Consider the following 21855-nt stretch of genomic DNA (forward strand, 5'->3'; position numbering starts at 1 on the left):
GCTGCAGTCAGGACCTGTCCTGGTTTGTGGGTGAGCCAAGCCACACAGTGATTGACAAAAGCAGCACAGACTGAATAATTGCAGTGTAAAAGATGACCAGCAGCTCCTGTGGAGGGTTGTACTTCTTGTTGCTTGAACTAGTTGGTGGGAGGTGTGAACGGTTACTTTTCAAACCTGCCATAGAAGCTGTTTAGGTCATCTGCGAGGATTCTGCTGAGGGTGGGGGGAAGGGCCCAGGTAGAAAGTGATGTTTTTCAGACCATCACTGTCTACAGGAGCCCATCCCCTCAGCCTGAGCAGAAACAAAATAATTTACAGAAATAATCATCACAATTGAAAAAATAATAGTGTTAGTCTTGATTTGTGTGCCTCTTCTCATTTCTGAAGAAGTACAAATTGTCAGTTTCCTGTTTTACATTTTGCCTGGAAGGAAATTCTGCGCTGATGCAGCAGGGGCCGAGCTGGGGGGAGAGGACTGCAGTAGTCCTGGTGGGACTTCTTCTCTGACAGGGAGAGCACATGATCTCTCACTAATAAACTTTTACCCTTTGAGGAACTTTTCAATTTGGCATGTGGGCCACTGATGACAGGAGCAGAGGGAATGATGGTGGTGGTCAGGGTCTGAGTAAGGACCTTTCCTCTTCTGGATGCCAGAGATGGAGCTGCAGAAGGCCTCCGTTTCTTTATAGCATCAGCACCCTCTTGTGGTGGTTTGGGGGTTGTCTGCTGGAGAATGCGAGGTTGCTTGCTTATTATCTTACACTCAAGGTCTTTCAGGGTCTGATCTGTGTAGGCCTGCATTTCCTTACGCACTGCAGATATCTGAACTTCAAACTCATCCCTTAGGACCTTCTTACTAGCCTCCAGCTTTTCCTCATATATTTTACTCAATACCTCCAACCTCAAATCTAGTTCCGCTTTGCAGCCATCTCTTATCACTTCAGCTTCTTTGTCCTCTGCATCAACGTTGTTGTCATTAGACTGGCAGTTCTCCTGCTCAGTCCCTGCTTCTATGTTTTTGAGTTTTGACACCAGGTCCAGTATGCTGCTCTTGCGGGCTTTCAACCCCCCCTGTGATCTGATCTGGTTACGCACCTGCTCGACAACAGATGTCATCTTCTGTTGTGTCTCCTTTTCCATTAAGCCGCTCTCTTTAGCACTCTCTTCTTGCAGATTGTCAGAGGAGATCTGCTCCTCTTTTGCAGCTGCGCTGTCCAGTTGTCCACCCGTTACAAGCATTTCTGGATCCGTATCGGACACTGCGTCGCTCATTTTCACTTTTAGTCAGCTTTCAGTGAGCTACTGCGGTGAGATGAGAAATGTAAGAACATGGGAAGAACATAACATACTTGGGTGCTTCTCCTCAGAGAGTCTGAATACCAGAGGGATTAAGGGCCACGATGCTGTATAATGCAGTTTAGTCCAGCCTTATATCTAAATTGTTTACATTTTTACATTATAAAACAGAAGCAATGCTGCTAAAAAGTGTATAAAATGTCTCTTTATAAAGAACCTTTGTGAGTTGATGCAGCTGTTTAAAAGCACTTACACATGCCAAATGTTTGCATGAAAATACCCTGCAGCTGAAATTGCATAAGGCAGGTAATTATTTTATCAGAACGCTGCGTTCTTGTGTCTGAATGTGTGTGGCTGTATCTAATGACAACAGTGAGGTGCCTGACAACAGCATCAACAAAGCCCTTCAGGGACAGTAACAGAGGCAGCAATGGAGGGGGAAAACCTTGACTTCCCAGTAGGCTTATGATTAATTAGCTGTTGCTGGAACACAAAAGAAACAAATCAGCTGTATGAGCAACTGAATCTTTAATCAACTGGCTGATTCTGGACACTTTTGAAAAATAAAATAAAATTCCTATGAGCAGATGAAAATATACATTATAAAAATGAACTTTGGAGGGTGTAAATATAACCAGTTAGTCAGTCATTTTCTACCACTTATTCCATAGTGGGTCATGGGGGAGCTGGTGCCTATCTCCAGCAGTCTATGGGCGAGAGGCAGGGTACATCCTGGACAGGTCGCCAGTCCATCGCAGGGCAACACACAAACAACCATGCACACACTCATTCATACACCTAAGGTCAATTTAGAGTGACCAATTAACCTAACAGGCATGTCTTTGGACTGTGGGAGGAAGCCGGAGTACCCGGTGAGAACCCACGCATGCACGGGGAGAACATGCAAACTCCATGCAGAAAGACCCCAGATCGGGAATTGAACCCAGGACCTTCTTGCTGCAAGGCAACAGTGCTACCAACTGCGCCACCATGCAGCCTAAATATAACCAACAACTGTTTAAATTAAATAAAAATGTTATTACAGCATGTTAATTTGCATGCCCCACACTCAAACCCTACCTGAGGATGCATGTCAAACATTATTCTTATTCATTGTGTGCCGAGAAAGGCTGATGTTTATATGGGTTTTATTTAATTAATATTTCAACTTAGTTTTGAGAGTTTCTGCATTGGAGCAAGAATGAAAGTTTGTATCCAGCTTTACCTAATTTAGCAACAGCGCTAATGCCGAAGTCAAAATTGCTTAGCTGAGCTTCTTAACCCAGAGGCAGTCGTTAACAGTTAATGGTGCATCTTATCTGTGATTAAAAATGCTTACATGCCACCTTGTTAGAACATATTTAAATTGTTCAATACTATCTCAGTTACATTTCGTGCCGTAGTCACAACTGAAATGTTTTTAATTTGCTTCTGTATTCTTAACATAGATGTCAAACCGGATGATTTTATGTAAAAAAACTAAACTAAGGTGCTCATCTGCCAGGACCCAGCTGAGGTGTCTGTAGTAACGGACGGCATCCTCTCCATTTATAAAACTTGTTTGTGCACTGATGATTGTAGCCGTGAAACTATAATCCATCCGCCCACTCACACTACAATGCCAAAAGTATTGGTCGTCTGCTTTTACACATACTTATGAACCTGAGGGGCATCCTGTTCTTGATTCATAGGGTAACTCCACAAGGTGGAGTTACCCTATGGAGTGTGTTATAACTTAACCTTTTGGCCATTCTTCCAGATGAATGACCAATTATGGAGACTGCAATTTTACCTTTAAGAGGTATTCTCACTGAAACTAACACAGCCCAACTGAAAGAGTTCAACACCATAACCCTCAACCAAACTTGACAATGCAGTCAAGTTCTGTTCTCTGCCCAAGCTAAACTCATCCCCTGGATTGGCTTATATAGTCATACTGACCACTCAGAGCACTTTACACTGAAGGGTTAAGTGCCTTGTCCAGGGGCACATTGCTACGTGGCAAGATGAAGCTGAAATCTAACTCACAACTTTCAAATTGCAAGACAAAGCTTTGTTCCACTGAGCCACAGTCTCCCATTCCATGAATCTTTTTATGCACTGTCAGGTCTGTAACTATGGCCTCTGCAGAAAGTTGCACACTGTGCAAGGTTATGACTGAGAACATGCCCCTGGAGGTGACTGTGAAATGATGATTATCGCAAAAGCTACGTAATTAACAGAAAACAAAAAACAACAAAATACAGCATCCATCTAGAAAATATCCTTTTTAATTACATGCTCTATATAGAAATTCAGTTTTAGTCAGATTAACCTCAGTCTAATTTAAACTGCAGTTGGTACTGACACTTGTCATATTTTTAAGATTAGTTCACTGATACCAGTGTAGTTTTTTCAGACACTGGATTTCATGGGAATACCACATACAAGGCATGTGAGGGCTCATTCAACCTCACCCCAGAGAACCAATGAGAGACCAGAATGCGTGAGCCTCCTCTTGCCACTAAACACTAACATATGGGCCTCGCATTTTGTCAGAAAATCAAGCTGTAACTCTGAACCTTTGTCCAATGATGGTTATTCTGTATCTCTCTGCAGACTAAATTAGATGATCATTTCTTAATGTATCATGTAAAAGACAGCATTTTGAAGCAAGACGAGCTTTTAGTACATGCTAAAAAAAACATAGATGGTCTTTAGATTGATATTATGGTTGATGTAACATTTCCTGTAAGCATCACAGTAAGAAGTGTTGCTCTTGGAGTGAAGAAGGAGACGGTAAAGTTCAATTAGACCTCTAATGTGCTGGCATGTTCCCCATGTAGTCATTGTATAACAGCAAACGTAGTTGTCTCTCCTCCACCAATACCAGCTCCTCATGGGTGGGAGTGGGTTAAAAAACCTCCTGCTCAGCTTTTAAATTCAGGCGTTTGCTGCAGGTCTCATTCTGGTAGCCGAGTCAGGTCAACGCAGACAAGATGGTGAGTTAGAATTCACTCAAAAACTTTACGGGTCTCATTTACTGTTTGTGATGGTTCACACTGAGACTTATGAGAAATATTTCTCTGTTTATTCTTGTGTTAGCTGTATTTCTTAAAAATGAACTATGTTTCTGTTTTTTACAACAGACGACGTACACAGACAGAGGCGAAAAGGTAAATAACTAGTTGATTTGTGTTGTATTGAACATATGTTTTTGATTTATACATCATTGCAAGGCTAAAACCAGGTTTTAATGTGTTTTCAATTTTATGATGTGCTTTTACTGGATTTATACATTAATAGATGTGTGTAATTTAGGGTGACAAAGACGTACCCCATGAGTAAAGCACCTTTTTCCGTGTCTTTCAGCATGAGCAGGGCAGGTTCATCTGCTTCGATCATCTAACCTTTTGGGTTGGAAATGCAAAGCAGGTAATTTAACACAAAAAGTTCAGATTTTTCTTACATACTAACCACAGTAAGTATACTTAGTAGTGGTATCAGTTCTTTTCAGTGGGGGAAAAACAGCTGGTTTATCACAAGACCAACATATACTAATTTTCCCCACTTGCAGGAGCTCTGTGGAAAAACTGCAAGAAATGCAGTCACCAGAAGATGGAGCAATAACACACAAATTAAAACTGCTTGTTTGCAATCAAGCCAGATTTTAGGCATTATGACAAGAAAGCGTTCAATAATTATTGTCTCCAACAGGCTGCATCGTATTACTGCAACAAGCTTGGATTTGAGCCGCTGGCTTACCGAGGCCTAGAAACAGGCAGTCGGGATGTAGTGTCCCATGCAGTAAAACAAGGGAAGGTAAGGACCATGCAGAACCTGGAGGAGCATCACACCTCCTCACTGAGAACAAAATCAGGATAGATACATCAAGCATGCAGCAAAGTAACCCAAGAGGTGAAGGAAATGAGAGGTTAAGAAATTCCTTTCAACATGTTCCTGTTTTCTATGTGTTTCACAGATCATTTATGTCTTCTCCTCTGCCCTCAGTCCCGGTAACAAAGGTAAATCCCTGATCACGAACAAGAATCATAATACCCTATAAGACGAATACTGTCCTTTTTCTCCTAGAAACCAAAAACTGTATCCAGTTCTCGTGATGGCGACGATTACGTTTCCATTAGATCAGATTTTAAAATCTTCACTATTTTAAGAAATGTTTCTGTTATCTTTTAGCAAATCTGTTATTCTATTAATCTTCAAACTGATCTCTGATTTCCGGTTTGGGCCATTTGGCAGCTTTTTCACATCTGGATTTACTTCAGACAGATCTGCTTTATTTTGTAATATACGGGGCCTGGACTTGTCAGATAAGGGATGGAGTTTGCTTGATTAAATGCAGATTTGTTAAAGCATAGTTTGTAAAGCATGACAATTTGTAAAATATTCCAAAGAAAATAGCAGTTTTAGAGCTCTGTTTAGCACCCACTTTAAGAACCATGGATCCTGTTCAACCTGCATTTAAAGTTGTATATGCTCTACAAAAATAGTGACATAACCTTTTTAATTTTTTTTAATGAGTGTGCATTTAATTACTGGGTCACAACCTATACCATAAGGATGGGTAAAATGTTAAAATAAGGTTATGATGTGACAAGCTGTAAAAACGACATCTTAAGACCTACTAGATGACGAAACAAATCTGACAAATTAAGCATTTTTAAAATCAGTTTTTTTCCCTATTTATTCATACCTGCAAAATCCTAAACAAATTATATGCATTTAAGAACTTTTCAAGACTGTGTACGAACCCTGAATATAAAGGCTGACCCTACATGGCTAATAAAAGTGTCTTTCCTCAGAGATGGGGGATCATCTGGTGAAACATGGGGATGGAGTGAAAGACATTGCATTTACAGTGGAGAATTGTGACTTCCTTGTTCAGGTAATGCAGCAGGTTTTATTAAACAGGGTTTTTCTTTAACCAAGTCTCCCTTTTAAGGTAAAGCTCGTTGCTTGTAATGAAATCGAACACCTCATACATACTGTTTTTACAGAAAGCCTGCGAGCGAGGGGCAATTATTATCAAAGAGGCCCACACTCTGGAGGACAAGAATGGGAAAGTCCGACTGGCTGTGCTTCAGACAGTACATTGAGCCTTATTTCAAACACAATATTTCAGTCATTACAATGGTTCCTGTAAGAAATAAATTATCTTTTCATTTTTGTACTGCAGTATGGTGACACCACCCATACATTTGTGGAGAGGACAGGGTACAAGGGCTTGTTTCTGCCTGGTTTCCATCCCCCTCAGTTCAAAGACCCTTTATTAGCCAAACTGTGAGTAAGAACCTTGAAATATAACACACACATCCCTGAATTGGAGCTAAGGATTGTGTTTCTGTTTTCTTGTTTTGCAGACCACCTGGACAACTGGACTTCATCGATCATGTTGTGGGAAACCAACCAGATGATGAGATGGTCCCAATTGTAGAATGGTAATGGTTCTATCATCATTTATCATAACTAATATTAAAACCATTCTCCTTGGTGGTGGTCTGCAGATCCACGTTGGGGGAGGGGACTATATGGAGAGGTTACAGGAAGTAGGACTCATATAACCCTCGTTTTCTGGCACAGCTCAGGGTGACTTTGCATTTTGAGGAGGGGCTTCAGTGATTCTTTACATATGGAACTTGTTTTCAGCCCCATTATTCTGAAAACGACATAAAAAGGCTGAAATGAGGTCGTTCTTGAAATGCGTGAGCTCATTGGCTAATCCAAGTTTTGCGAGCCTTCATTTTTTTGTATATCCCAGACACAAGTGGAAAACAGAAATTATGTATTTGAAATCATTTAACAAAATGCAAAAACACAGGAGGTAGAAGGGAAAGGCATCTGACTTTCTGTTGGGTTGGAGAGCTGGATTTGGGTATGAAGTTTGGATTTGCTCTTCTTTGGATCTCAGTCTCTGGTTGGTTCATGGTTTAACAGGTATCAGAGGAACCTTCTCTTTCACCGCTTTTGGTCGGTGGACGACAAACAGCTACAGACAGAATTTAGTGCCCTGCGCTCCATCGTAGTGGCGAACTATGAGGAGACTGTGAAGATGCCGATCAATGAGCCTGCCAAGGGGAAGAGAAAGTCTCAGATCCAGGCATGTGTACTGAAGTCTGGTATGATTAAAAACAAACCAACATGAATACACAGAGTTCTAACGATAAAGAATTGTTTCCTTACAGGAATATGTGGAGTACTATGGAGGTCCAGGTGTGCAGCATATCGCCATGAACACACCAGACATCATCACATCAGTACGACTCTGCAACTCTGAGTTTTGTGAAATCTATATTAGCCAGGAAACCTAATGAATAAATCCAATGCATCCCCTTGTGGCAGATTAGTAACCTGAAGGAGCGAGGCGTGGAATTCATGACAGTGCCAGACACTTACTACAACCAGCTGAGGGAGAAGCTGAAACAATCAACGGTCAAAATTGCTGAGAACCTGGATGTCCTGCAGGTCAGACCTACACCAGAACACAACTGGACGATTCGTGTCTGTGTCCATTTAATTTAACAGATAGATTTAACTTTTTGATCCTATTATTGACAGGAACTGAAGGTCTTGGTGGACTATGATGACAAAGGCTATTTGCTTCAGATCTTTACCAAGCCAATTCAGGACCGTCCCACGGTTTTCTTGGAGGTCATTCAGAGACACAATCACCAGGTGAGGATAGCCCTAGATCACGTATTAGTTAAACCTCATTACATGGTGTATTCAACTTAGGAAATGATATTTTGTCCATGTTACATTGTATTTACAGGGCTTTGGTGCAGGAAATTTCAAGTCTCTTTTTGAAGCTATTGAAGCAGATCAGCATGCTCGAGGAAATCTGACCGTCCTCACACCAAAGGGAGACACAAAGAACATTTGAATCCACCCATTTATTCTCTTTACAACTTTAAAAACTCAAGATTTATTCATTACAAATAGTACAATCTGCTCAGGTGATTTACTGCTTTCATTCTCTGATAATAGATTTACTTAGGAGCACTTAGGTACTTCTTTTTTTCCTTCTTACAATTAATGAGTGTCTTTTGGTTTTATTATACATTTTTGGTATAATTCAAATTCCCACTTGGCAAACCTCCCAAATTTGTATTAACTTTAAAAAGAAGAAGTTCAAGGTCCTAATGTGAATTTCTCTGCTATAAATTGTTTACAGGCTTGACTCAAGCCAAACACCATTAAAGCTCTCATAAATGAAAACATTGAACTATCATCTGGACTCTTAGGTTAAAAGACATTTTAATGTTATTAGTCTAAAATGTATTTCCAGGTCCATCCTGTTATAAATAAATACATTTAAAAAGATATTTGGTTCTTGATCCTAGTTTTTAAGGGATTATATGATGTATTGTACCAGATTTTACACGATACATTTTCTTTAGATGACCGTTTCCAAGCCTGCAGACAAATTCATGGTCCAAATATCCTTTCCCTTCTGAACCAATGAGAGAGCATTACAAGCCACTGAGGATTTTTGCATAGTAAGGAAAGTTAATTAAAGATCAGTTCAGGGATCCTCTGCAGCTGTCGGCTCCACACAGACAAGGAATCTTTGTTTCTTCAATGGGAAACTTGTAGTCATACGTAATTTCTTCATTGACGCTTATCGGCTGCCGTGAGTAAATCACGATCTTCTTCTGAGACTCCACTGTGATGATCTTTGCGTAACAGTTAGGCTGTAAGATAAAATGAAAATCAGTCAAAACAATTTTTTTTTGTAAAGGTATTTATTGCCCATTGTGTTCAGTATGAAACAGTTCCACAGTACTGCCAGTCTGTACTCACATTGCAGCTGTGGTTGATGAACCTAGCTAAGTTTCCACATTTAGTGGCATCAATGATGGTATCCTGATCAACACGAAATAAATAGCTGCTTCCGATGCCCTCCTCCTCATATCTCTGCTCCCTCATGTCTGCAATGACCTACAGACACAGAAAGTGTGTAATGAAAGAGTTGTTTGTCACTACTGCAGTACCCACGCTTCTGGAAAGCTACCTAAAACAACCAGAGGGTCCCTGAGGAACTACTTGGACAAACATTCAGTGGAACTGATTTATCCAAAGCACATTTGTGCCATTTGTTAGGAGTTGAATAGATCTCTGATTGTTTTTATGTTAACTTTACCTGTCTGATGAGCTGTCCAACATATTCAATCACCATCTCATCTGCTGCTATAGGCTCCAAGGCAAACAGGCCCCACTCATGGATCAGACTCCTACCGAAACGAATCCTCTTCTTACGAAACTAACAGGAGGAGATATGAAAAGATTTAGGCCACAGTAGTGCATACCACTTGCGTTTTGATCCGATTGCACTGCCATGTGCTTGCAAATATCTACATACGTTTCGGATGTAGTTACAAAGTAACAAAGACTCAGAATTTAGACAACAGTTAAATAAATAAGACAAAATTGCTCCTTAATATGATATGGAGTAATACTGTTTAATCTGAGAAAACTATTACCTACAAACATAAGAAACAGTCAGCAGTGTACCCTCCAACCCACTGTCTTGTTTATTTAATTGACCAAAATCTTTAGCAATAAAAATACTCTGTGCACATTTTATGCATGGCTAACTAACACACTAAAATACTTATTAACCACAAATCTAGAATGAAAGACATTTTCTACAGCTCAGAGCGGAGCTCTGTAGAACTTAGTTATTATAATGGAACCTAAATATGTTCAAATCTCTTTTTGCCCAAAAGATTTGATGCAAGTTCATTAAGTGCTTTCGTACTAGGGAACCGCTGTGGATACGTGTCTCAGTATGATGTAGACTAAAACACATTCACTAAAAGGGAGGTTGTGCGTCTGATTCACTGCACGCTTGTTACAGGACGCTGCAGCTGATTCTGTTCACATCAACAAGTTTTGGCCTCCAGAGCAAAATCACTAATAGAATAATAAGCCACTATCCACTAGAAAAATAGGGCTTAAACTTAAATTCTTGTTGTTCAACAAATTTATTTTTAACAAATCTTTGTGTACAAATTTTACATTTCTAATTCTGTCTCCTAATGATTTCATTGCCATAAATACACATTTCCATCATTCAAAGTTCATTACCTTAAGCTGGTTGAATTTAACTAGGTCACTATCACAGCTGAAAGTGGACAGCAGGCGGCGCTGTTCAGACCTGAAGTCGGATCCAGATCGCAGTGATGTGGGCTGCTGGACAGGGAGACATATGCCCTGTGAAGAAACACCTTGACATTTAAGGAAACCAATTCTACATTAAGATAAATGCATTTTACTGTCCTCCCCTCAGTACCTGAGGTGTCGTAGAGTGAAGATCAGCAGGCGGCTTTGTGTTGATGAGGTACTTTATCTTCTCCTTCTTGCTAATTTTGTAGAAACCTTCACTGCGAGCAGAGCCTGTCCAGTGGACTGGCTGCCACTGGGTTTCTTCACTGCTCTCTGTTGGGATCTTAGTCAGTAAACAGGAGTTAAGAAAGTGGAGCAAAGTTTGTGACACATTTATAAAGAACACAAAGAAACACTAACAGTATCAGACAATAACAGTATATACTACTATAAAGAGGTATTTATACTCCTTGGACAATTTTTTTACCTTCCATTCAAAAAACGTTATTGTATTATATTTGACTGGGATGTGAGATTAATGCAAATTAGTGAACAATTGTAAAGTGTAAAAACAAAACAATGATGGTTATCCACATAAAAAAAAAAACAATATAAAAATGCACCGTGAATTTATATTCGGCCGCCTGCGTCAATCTTTAAACCACCTTTTGCTGCAGTTACAGCTGCAGATTCTTAACGGTGCGTCTCCAGGTTTGCACATAAGGAGATCATTTTTTTAGCCCATTTTTCTTTGCAAACGTGCTGAAGCTCAGTCAGACTGAATGCACGGCATCTGTGAGCTTCAATTTCTAATTCTTATTACATATTCTCTGGACTTTGACTAGGCCATTCTAACACATGAATATACCTCAAGGTTCAAGGTTACTTTGTTTGTACCAGTAGGTATATTTGTTTTGCAAGGTGCAAAATACAAGGGCTGTGACTGTGAATGTTGTTGTCCTGTTAGATTGCCTTCCAGCCAAGTCTCAAGTCTTTTGCAGTCTCTAAAGTGTTTTTATCCCCGGTCTGTTCTGTATTTAATTTTCGTTAACCCATGTGTTTGCTGTGGGCCCTACATGACCTGTAGAAAACTTTAAGCAGCACTTCTTAAAGCTTTGGCTTTCTTCTTGTCACTCTTCAATAAAGACCAGATCTGTGGAGTGTACAACTAATGGGTGTCCTGTCAACAGCTTCTCCCATCTGAGCTGAAGATTCATGCAGCTCCTCCAGAGTTAACATGTGCTTCTTGGCTGCTTCTCTAATTAATGCTCTCCTTGCCTGGTCTGTCAATTTAGGTCACATCTATTCTCTCCATTTTCAAATGAGGGATTGATCAGTGGTCCGTAAGCCATTGGTTTGTGGTTGCAGCATAAGACAATTCGAAAAAATTCAAAAGTGTAAATACGTTTTACTAAATTACTTTGGTTAACTTAATAAATAAAATTTGTATAATTTAATAATTTAATTGATGTAAATAATTCAAACACATTTGAAAATACATGAATTAACTCAATGAATCTCTATAACGCATGCATGATCCAGCAGAGAATAAAAAGGATATGAGGATGAGGTATCCAGAAAGTGTCACTGGGCCACCAGGCAACGTTGTTCTGCTCTAGCAGCCTTTCATAAGTACTCTGCAGATGTCTGGCATCTTCTTCATCCAAACCTTCCTTCCAGATGTTATGAAGGATATTATACTCCTCACATGATGAACGCCTCCTGAGAAGATGATGCTGAAAGGAGCACGACCAATTTATTCCTTTAATCAATCTTTGACGAAGGGATGCCCTCTTTCTCCGCTTCAGCCTCCTCCACAGTTTTTGCCTCGATAAGGGTTTCTCCTCATTATAAAGTCTGGGCATATTCTCCAGTCCCTGCAAGGGTTTCATTCTCACACCTGAACTTAAGCTTATGATGTTTCCATCAGCGGAGTCAAATGAAGATTCAAAAAGACTGCAAGGAAAGAATATTGGGAGGGGAGAAACACTAAGAGGGCTGTCATGTAAGAGAGGGAGTGAGGTGGGAATTTTTTTTGTTTTCCTCTTGTGGACTATGTCTCTTCGAGGTAAGAAAATGTCTCTTCCTGGAGTTTTTGGAGGTGAAATATATGGATTGCTCGACAGTGGTAGAACATCTGGGGGGCTGTGGAGAGGCGAAAACACTGTGCTGCCCTGGAAAGTTGCTGTCCTTTGGCCATTTGTTGCTATAATAGAGCTGTGAAGAGTCCATACACCAGTTTCGTCCCTTCCAGGAGTTTTAGGTTTCTCCTCGTACAATGGGTAGGAGGCAGGTGGGAAATCAGAGGTAGGTAGAAGAACATCACTGCTTGCTGGGGAGAGGGAAATTATTTCATTGGCTTCATCTGAATCTATATTAAACAGTTCAGCAATGATCCCCTTCCCTGGTGTGGCTGGTCTCTCCGCTTCATCCAGAGTTGGAGATGCTGGTTTGCTCTTTATGAGATTGTCCGTGTCACTGTCCACCAAGCTGCCAGTGGGCGTGAGGGGTCTCAGGTTGTCTATGTTCTCCACACACTCTGGGGTCCATTCGGGGCATCCCATACTGACACCAAGGCCTGACACCACTGATCAACAAGATAAAAAAACAGATTTACTTTTATATAAAGTTCTCTCGGAACACACACCTAAGAAACTCTAGTTACATGCATTAAGCTTTGAGAAAACAAAAACAGAAAATTTGAAAAATCCCTAAAAATGTACAAGAACATGGGTTAGGCATGATTAACTTGTCCTGATGAGAAAGAAATAAACAAGTCTACTACCATGGAAACACAACGAAAGAAATTACCCTCTAATTCTATCGGTGAAATGAGCTCTAAGTCTGGAGAGTCACAGTGTTGGAGCTCCACCATGGAGTCCACATCACTGTTCCCATGGAGGCAGGCTGGATAGTTCTCCCCTGTTTGAGCCCCATGACATGACTCTAACCCGTCAAGATCCAGCTGAGCTCCAGGTGTTAGAGGAGCTGTGGGGGTCACACTGAGCTCGAGTTCCATTAAGTCTTCATCAGAAGATATCACAACGCACTCTTCACTCCTGTCATCCGCATCCTCCTCCTCCATGTCCTCGTGTCGAGAACTGAGATCAGAAGATGAGTCATCAAAGCTCTCTGAGGGAAACGAGTCCCATGAGTAATTACTTTCTTCTGAGGCGATGCTCTCTGATAATCTCTCTGCAGCTAATAAAGATGAAAAAATATTTATTGACTAGTATGTGATATAGCAGACATTTTTTGTGATGGAACTGAATGACCTTTAAACATACCACTTTCAACCCACTGTTCCTCAGCACTAGTTTGACAGGCAATAGCATCTTCACCTTCAAATATTTCTTGTGCTGATGTCTTTTCTTCACATCGCTGATCAGCATCATCTCCATCATCTCTGTCAGACTAATTAGAGCATCCATTTTATGCCTCAGTTACATAAAACTCTAACTTGACAGTTTATGACAATATTATTAATATAAAACCAATGACATCATGCTGACATCCTTACTGGAGATGCACTGATCAAAGTTTTGAGGCTGATTTCTGATCTTCAGTATTTGTAAATCAGCTGATTTAATCTGATTTCCCTTTAAGAACTCTAACATGAGAAGAACTAATATTTTGAATATTCCTGCAGTGAGTGTTCATTCATTTATATTGGTAGATGAGACAATACCACGCTGTGTAACTGAGAAAGGAGATGAACTGCTAACTCGTAGCAATAATGTATGGTGCGTTTACCGATCAGAGGAAAATTTGTATTTTTGAGTTTCCGAGCAGCCAGGCACCAGTCACTGCTGATCAGGATGAAAATCAGCTGATACCCATCATTATTTCTCGGTGCATCTCCAATTATAATAAGAGCTCATGTTACTGCACTACAAAAATTACTTTACAAACATTTACCAAAATGTGAGAATCACCAAGAAGAGGCACAATAGCTTCTACTTGGTCTGACATGTGGTGCTTATTATTATGTGTGTGGTCTTCTTCCTCTTCATCATCACTGTCAAGCTGTGAGGGTCTAGCGTGTCTGCGTTTGGCTCTCTCTGCAGCAGATTTCTCCATATCATCCTCTTGCTGCAACTTTAAAGCTGAAAGGAAGATTTGAGGACATTTCTGTAAAAAGAAGAAATCTGGTTCCAACATGCCACAAATCTTAAAATAGAAAACCAAAACTTACCACAGCTTTCATGGGCAGAACTTGACTCGATTTCTATTTCCTCTGATCGTTTCCTTTTTACCTATATAAAAAGTGTGTTTTAATATCAATTCACTGTGCAGTGGGATACCTACAGGGGTTGGACAATGAAACTGAAACACCTGTCAATTTATTGTGGGAGGTTTCATGGCTAAATTGGACCAGCCTGGTAGCCAGTCTTCATTGATTGCACATTGCACCAGTAAGAGCAGAGTGTGAAGGTTCAATTAGCAGGGTAAGAGCACAGTTTTGCTCAAAATATTGAAATGCACACAACATTATGGGTGACATACCAGAGTTCAAAAGAGGACAAATTGTTGGTGCACGTCTTGCTGGCGCATCTGTGACCAAGACAGCAAGTCTTTGTGATGTATCAAGAGCCACGGTATGCAGGGTAATGTCAGCATACCACCAAGAAGGACGAAACACATCCAACAGGATTAATTGTGGACGCAAGATGAAGCTGTCTGAAAGTGATTTTCGGGTGCTAACCCGGATTGTATCCAAAAAACATAAAACCACGGCTGCCCAAGTCACGGCAGAATTAAATGTGCACCTCAACTCTCCTGTTTCCACCAGAACTGTCCATCAGGAGCTCCACAGGGTCAATATACACGGCCGGGCTGCTATAGCCAAACCTTTGGTCACTCATGCCAATGCCAAACGTCGGTTTCAATGGTGCGAGGAGCGCAAATCTTGGGCTGTGGACAATGTGAAACATGTATTGTTCTCTGATGAGTCCACCTTTACTGTTTTCCCCACATCTGGGAGAGTTACGGTGTGGAGAAGCCCTAAAGAAGCGTACCACCCAGACTGTTGCATGCCCAGAGTGAAGGATGGGGGTAGATCAGTGATGGTTTGGGCTGCCATATCATGGCATTCCCTTGGCCCAATACTTGTGCTAGATGGGCGCGTCACTGCCAAGGACTACCGAACCATTCTTGAGGACCATGTGCATCCAATGGTTCAAACTTTGTATCTTGAAGGCGGTGCCGTGTATCAGGATGACAACGCACCAATACACACAGCAAGACTGGTGAAAGATTGGTTTAATGAACATGAAAGTGAAGTTGAACATCTCCCATGGTCTGCACAGTCACCAGATCTAAATATTATTGAGCCACTTTGGTGTGTTTTGGAGGAGCGAGTCAGGAAACGTTTTCCTCCACCAGTATCACGTAGTGACCTGGCCACTATCCTGCAAGAAGAATGGCTTAAAATCCCTCTGACCACTGTGCGGGACTTGTATATGTCATTCCCAAGACGAATTCACACTGTATTAGCCGCAAAAGGAGGCCCTACACCATACTAATAAATTATTGTGGTCTAAAACCAGATGTTTCAGTTTCATTGTCCAACCCCTGTATGTGTCTATTTTAGAGGAATATTTTACCCTGAATGACGGCAGAGGAGGTTTTTTGGCCTTCTCACTAATATGGCTGAGGAGATTCATAAGTGTTCTTCTGTCCTCAGCAGCTGGTGCTCCACTTTTCACAGGAGACATTTGGACCTTGAACAAGTAAAGAACAACATGTACTGTAACACCATGTTGCAAAAATGTATTAGCTTGAAACACACAAAAAAAAAAACATGTATCCAAAACATTTCATCAGAGCATTAAACTAAAAATACGACAAACTAACCTTTTTCTTCTCTTGACTGTCCCACCAGTCCTCAAATGCCTTAAAAGCCACCCCTTCAATCGTTCTTCGCGTGATGTCTTTCCTAATGATGGATTTCAGCTCATCCATGAGAATTTCTAAAACCTTTTCCACAGTTACCTTGTAGCGGTTTTCCTGTGCAGGAGTGTAGTTTGGTGGTGGCACAAAGGGGTTAAAAGAGGGAAAAGGCAGGGCGAGCCAGGGTGGTCGAGGGAATGGGAAAGGTACACTCCCATGCCTTGGAGGGTCCCCTCTAAGTAAGGTTGCCGTGGACTGTAAAGGTACAGGGTATATGGGCAAAGGAGGTGGAACAGGTGGTGGCCGAGGTAGAGGTGGAGGAGGTACCAGAAAGGTTGGTGGGGGAGGAATGGAAAGAGGAGGTGGAATAGGGGGAGGTGGGATGGGGATACCCCGAGGTGGCATCCAGCCCGGAGGTGGGATGGGGATTGTGCCATTCGGTAAGCGAGGAGGGACAGGAGGAATAGGTGGAGGAAAGGGGGGAATAGGGAATGAGGCTTGTGAAGGATGTGAATATCTGACTGTAACTGGAAGAGGAGCTACGGGGACACTGGGTACAGTGGGATTAGCGGTAGAAGAGGCAGATGGAGATTTAGGGAGTGATGATGTGTCATTTACTGGTGGTAGAGATCCAGGGTGGCTTGTATGTGAGTGCTCTATATCCGTATCTACAGAACAATGTCCCTGAATAACACAAACAAAAAGAACACGTAACATAAATAATCTACATGCAAACGAAATAGACAGTTATTTTAGTATCTACATGATACGGTGCCTTGCAAAAGCTTTCATCAGCGTTGAACTTTGTTTTATCACAGTACAATTATAAGGTTCAAAGTATTTTGTTAAGACCAAGATGAAGTAGCACAACAGTAAAACACAGGAAAAAGAATACGTCGTTAATAAATAAAACCTAAGAGGTGTACATTTGTGTTCAGCCCCTGTTGTTCAGATACTCCTAAAATCAAATGCAATAAGTTGCATTTAGGAGCAATCGTGTCTAGCTGTGTGTAATTAAATCTCAGTATAAGCACAGCTGCTCTGTGAAGGCCTCAGAGGTTTGTTAGAGAACATCAGTGAACAAACAGCATCATGTTGACCAAGGAACACAGCAGACAGGTCAGGGTGAGAGTTGTGGTGAAGTTTCAAGCAGGGTTAGGTTATAAAACAACATCCCTAGCCTTGGAGATCTCACCAAGCACTGGCCTTTATGAAAGAAGGTCAAGAAGAAACCCATTGCTGATAGAAAGCCATGAGAAGTCCTTTTTGAACTTTGCCAAAAGGCAAATAACATTTGCCTTATTTGCTAAGCAGTCAGCTGCAGGCTCTACATGAGCAGAGAGCCTCATTAACCCTCTATCCAATCAAACTTTCATAAAGACACAGCAAACATCTGGAAGAAGGTGCATTGGTCAGATGACACCAATTGAACTGTTTGGTTTACATTGCAAAATGATATGTGTATCCGAAAAATAACAATAAACATCGCAGACACACCATGCATATAATAAAACATGGTACTGACAGCATCATGCTGTGGGGATGCTTTTATTTTGCACCGGTCAGATCTCGGAAAAAAAAAGTTAGAGGCCGCTCACCTACGAGCAGAACAAAAACCATAAACATACAGCCAGAGCTCCAACAGTATGACCTAGAATCTGTTCAACCCTATTACTGTCACCAGACCTAAATTCAATAGAGAATACGTGGCAAAGCTTAATGTGACAGATCTTAAGTTTTCTAGTAAAGCAGAATGGGCATGACTTTGAGTTTCTGGGTGTTTAAAGCTGGTAGAGACATACCCTAAAAGACTTGCAGACATAACTGCAGTAGAAGGGGGTTCTATATAGGACTCTCTCAGGAGCCTGAATCCAGTTGCATGCCACACTTTCCAGATTTTTCTTTGTAAAAACAAAAAAAGATGCAAAACATCTATACTTTTTCTTTCAGCTCACAATTATCCACTACTTTGTGTTGGTCTATCACATAAATAAATAAAAATACGTTGACTTGTGCGATTCGAACTAGAGACGAACCAATCAGGCCTTTTTTAGCCGATCACGATTTCCAGTTTATGTTGAGGTCTTCCCTGACATTTGTGATTTTGACAGATTAAACATTTTTATTCTGAATTTTATTCTCAATGTATTATGAATTATAACATAAAGTATAATAAAAGAGTTCTGCACTTTTGTTTTGATAGAGGATATAGATTTAGATCCAGCAGAAAGATGAATTACAAGATTAGCCCCATTAAGGCAGCAAAGCATATTAAACTCATAAAATCACAATAAATATGTATTTAAGTTTAGGGTTGTAAAAATCCAAAATGTGAACCAGTTTAAAGAGTATAACAACTGTTGCAAGGCATTGTATTTGGAACGCGCATGCAGAAAAATTGATAAATTACCTTTGAGGATGAAATCCATGGAACTATGTCAGTATGTTCCTCGTGTGTAACATGAACTCTGCTTTCAGAATGGTCAAACTCAGAAGGTGTGGGAGACTGGGAGTTTGCTTCGAGAAATAAAGCAGCTCGGTAAGTTTCATCCTCTTCATTTTCAGCGAGCATTGATGGACTGAACTTCCTTGCCCCGTGGCAGGGGCGGTGGTGGCTGCTGGTCAAGGATTTACTAAGTGATGGGGAGCCGAAAGGTGAATCATCTAAGAAAGGACACTTGGGAGTGCAACAAGGTGAAGAAGGGCTGTCTGGAAAGTGTCCGTCAGCCGTTGGAGTTTTTCCATCAAAATATAAACTGTCAGAAATGTGACTGTTTATCAGCAAACTTTCGATGCGGGAGTCTAAACTCTCCACCTCTGGCGGCTGCTCATTGTGAGGGAAGTTTACCATAGTTTGACAGTCAGCTGTGAAATTAATGCTCTGGGTGCTGGCAGGTTTAGAGTTGTGAGGTGAGGTCACAGAAGAAGAGTTACCTATGTGTTCAGACTCCTGCAAGGGGGAGGCAGGACTACAGAGGGGCTCCTTGTAGGCAAAGCACCTCTCATTGTGACTCCACACCGCGAGCTGCTGGTTATCAGACTGCTTCTGATTCGAAGGGGATTTTAGAGGGAGCAGCTGGCAATTCTTCAAAATTAGACTGACATTTGAAGCCGGGTGAGATCCCCTGTGATGCCTCGCAGGTTCGTAACGACAAAGCGCTCGTCTTAAATGTTTGTGAAGACTAGAGCTGGAAGGCTCCCCCTGGAGGACAGGAGTCGCCTGAAGGCTGGAGTAGCAGGAGTCCTGGGAGAGAGGAGTCGCAGACAAGCAGGGAGTTCGGGGGGTTCCCTGAGATTGTGGTGTTAGGCCAAAGCTGGAAGGAGTGTCCTGCCATATGCTGGAGTAGGCCGTGTCCAGGGAGAGGGGTGTAGCAATGCTGGCAGGGCTGGAGGCAGTTCCTGACTGCTGAGTGGCTCTGCTGGTCTATAACAGATGGAGAGATGAGGAAAACAACGTGAAACCAAAACATTATTTTACATCTGGTTTCTACATTTTTGGTATCCGTGTTCAAAGCATCACCAGCAGCTTACCACCAGGGTGTCCACTAAGCTCGGAAGAGTGCGCTCACTGCTACCCACAGGTAACGTCCAGGGAGTATACAGGCCGTTAAACAGCAGCTGGAGATATCTGGTCCTTTTCTCACCTGAGGAGATTATCTTACGATTAGTCGGTTAATCAGTCAAAGACAAATACATCTACCTAAACGTATGAGAAACAAAATCCACTTTTACCTTTAGGATCAATTTCCACATGTATAATATTTCCCATCACAGATGTCTCATGAAGGTGCTGCACAGCGTTCTTTGCAGCTCTCACCGTGTCAAAGATGACCTTTGCAACTCCCAGATGCTTCTTGTTCTTCAGATTGTAAAATATTTCCACTTCTTCAACTTTACCATATTTTTGGCACATATTTGAGAGAAATGTTTCCCTCACGTTATCATTTAACCTGCAAAATGTCACTTCTTTGGGAGGAACTGGCCCAACGTACCACTCATCAATCTGGAGGGACACACATAACCCTTTATTTATCTATTTATTTAAACCACTGTACCACTCATCTAAGCACTTGAATGGACCAATTTTCATAATCATCTTAAGGCAACAGTTATCTATATCTGCTGTACACCTCTTTCCACTGCACTTTTTCCTTCCACTCGACATTTCCCAAAAACGTTTGCATGCAGCACTCTCCGAACAACCAGCTTCTTTACTAATGACCTTTGGTTGCTTACACTCCTTGTGGAGAGTGTCAGTGACTGCCAGCTGGACAACTGCCAAGTCAGGAGTGCAACATAACATTTCTATGATAAAAAAACTTTTTTTTTTTTTTTTTTTTTTATTGATCTCACAATTTTCTGGGAAACTGAATTTGAGCATTTCTTTAGCTGTAAGCTATAACCATCAAAATGAACAGAAATAAATGCTTGAAATATATCCCTCTGTTAAATAACTCAATATAAGTTTCACTGTTTTAAACAAAATTACTGAAATAAATAAGCTTTTGATGATGTTTTAAGTCATTGATATCCGTCTGTATGTATGGCTACATATTTGTTAGTTACAATATGCAAAGTACCTTAAATTTAGGAGCCAACAGATCAGTTTTGTTGTATTTACTCCACAGGCGGCAGACTCTGGGATCTCTGACTGTGTCCACAGGAAAAAGACCTAAATCCTCAACCTGCCGGAACAAAGCCCCTTTTTATTATAGTGGAATATAAACCTACGGGTTATTATAGAAACGCCACTGTTTCGGGCATGACATGGAAGCAAGAACATAATATTAATACTCACTGGTATGTTAAAATATTGTCCATCAAAGCGGCACACTTTGTATAGTCCTTTAGTTAATGCAGGGTCAATGATCAACTTGCAACTCTTCCAGTGCTGAGGGGGTGTCTTTGTATCTTGGTTTTCGCTTTCCATTACATTAGTCAAACCCTGCAAGAACGTCAACATAAAGGCCATATGGCGTCATTTGGCACACGGTGTAAGCTAGCAGAAACGAGTCCTCCAGCAGAGGTTAACACACCCCAACAGGTGATGGAGAGCATCACCTGTGTTCTTATCTGAAAGATAACAGGCTGTAAAGCGAAACATACCCAAATGTATGTCTAACAAAACACTTCTTATCTCGCTTACCTGTACCGAAGTTTTGTCTTTTGAAGAGGCAACATTGTTGCAAAGCTGTTGAGATTGTTCAGTGTTTTCACAGGTCGTCGCTGTGGTAGGATAATGGATTCATCCGCCAGGAGGCAGAGACGAATGAAACGTAGATCCTTGGGCGGAGCGGAAGAACACCGAAGAGTCACCTGGAAAGTGCAACTGGGGAAATATCTTTCCACAATTAAACACGTTTTTTCAGCTTCTTACTAGACTGAATAAGATGCACTTAAACATTATAATACGGAATTTATTGTTAGGTGTATAAAATGTCATTATAGTATAGAATACATATATGACAAATATTGTAGACATAAAAAAAAATATATGTAAAGACTGTAATAAGCTTCATAAACGACTTGCAGTCGTAGCCTGTAGTAAGTTTTTTTTCACAG

The 21855-nt window shown here is 41.1% G+C and overlaps 2 protein-coding genes across 4 annotated transcripts; one reads left to right on the forward strand and one right to left on the reverse strand.

Annotated features, from left to right (window-relative positions):
• Window positions 1–4210: 4210 nt before the first annotated feature.
• On the forward strand, window positions 4211–8616 carry hpdb (4-hydroxyphenylpyruvate dioxygenase b). The gene is made up of 14 exons (XM_047382683.1): window positions 4211–4277; window positions 4425–4451; window positions 4648–4710; window positions 4993–5097; window positions 5258–5300; window positions 6099–6181; window positions 6294–6383; window positions 6473–6576; window positions 6657–6734; window positions 7231–7393; window positions 7479–7550; window positions 7636–7758; window positions 7852–7968; window positions 8066–8616. Exons 1-14 carry the CDS (start codon window positions 4275–4277, stop codon window positions 8174–8176), a joined length of 1182 nt encoding a protein of 393 aa, XP_047238639.1. The 5' UTR covers window positions 4211–4274; the 3' UTR covers window positions 8177–8616.
• Window positions 8172–21581, reverse strand: LOC124878619 (histone-lysine N-methyltransferase SETD1B-A-like). Of its 3 annotated transcripts, none has more exons than XM_047382682.1 (18): window positions 21440–21581; window positions 21092–21238; window positions 20874–20978; window positions 20026–20296; window positions 19825–19937; window positions 18704–19717; window positions 16258–16977; window positions 16008–16124; window positions 14597–14657; window positions 14320–14507; window positions 13743–13815; window positions 13213–13602; window positions 11963–12988; window positions 10589–10752; window positions 10384–10509; window positions 9437–9556; window positions 9097–9234; window positions 8172–8987 (listed from the first exon to the last, which is right to left on the reverse strand). In XM_047382682.1, exons 2-18 carry the CDS (start codon window positions 21221–21223, stop codon window positions 8814–8816), a joined length of 4932 nt encoding a protein of 1643 aa, XP_047238638.1. In that variant the 5' UTR covers window positions 21224–21238; window positions 21440–21581; the 3' UTR covers window positions 8172–8813. The 3 variants fall into 3 exon arrangements, with proteins under 3 accessions (XP_047238638.1, XP_047238637.1, XP_047238636.1); XM_047382681.1 differs by having other exon boundaries at window positions 10384–10488; window positions 13689–13815; XM_047382680.1 differs by having other exon boundaries at window positions 13689–13815.
• Window positions 21582–21855: the final 274 nt, after the last annotated feature.

The sequence above is a fragment of the Girardinichthys multiradiatus genome, chromosome 12 (genome assembly GCF_021462225.1).
Source record: "Girardinichthys multiradiatus isolate DD_20200921_A chromosome 12, DD_fGirMul_XY1, whole genome shotgun sequence".
In the NCBI taxonomy this organism is placed as follows: Eukaryota; Metazoa; Chordata; class Actinopteri; order Cyprinodontiformes; family Goodeidae; genus Girardinichthys; species Girardinichthys multiradiatus.

Excerpts from the sequence above, each read along its gene's own strand:
- hpdb (XM_047382683.1), top strand. Across the intron at positions 4,452-4,647 it reads ACACAGACAGAGGCGAAAAG|CATGAGCAGGGCAGGTTCAT; the intron begins GTAAATAACTAG and ends CGTGTCTTTCAG. Across the intron at positions 4,711-4,992 it reads GGGTTGGAAATGCAAAGCAG|GCTGCATCGTATTACTGCAA; the intron begins GTAATTTAACAC and ends TGTCTCCAACAG.
- LOC124878619 (XM_047382680.1), bottom strand. The coding sequence starts at position 21,223 with ATGGAAAGCGAAAACCAAGATACAAAGACACCCCCTCAGCACTGGAAG. Across the intron at positions 14,658-16,007 it reads CTCCTCTGCCGTCATTCAGG|GTAAAAAGGAAACGATCAGA; the intron begins GTAAAATATTCC and ends CTTTTTATATAG. Across the intron at positions 9,557-10,383 it reads TTAAATTCAACCAGCTTAAG|TTTCGTAAGAAGAGGATTCG; the intron begins GTAATGAACTTT and ends TCCTCCTGTTAG.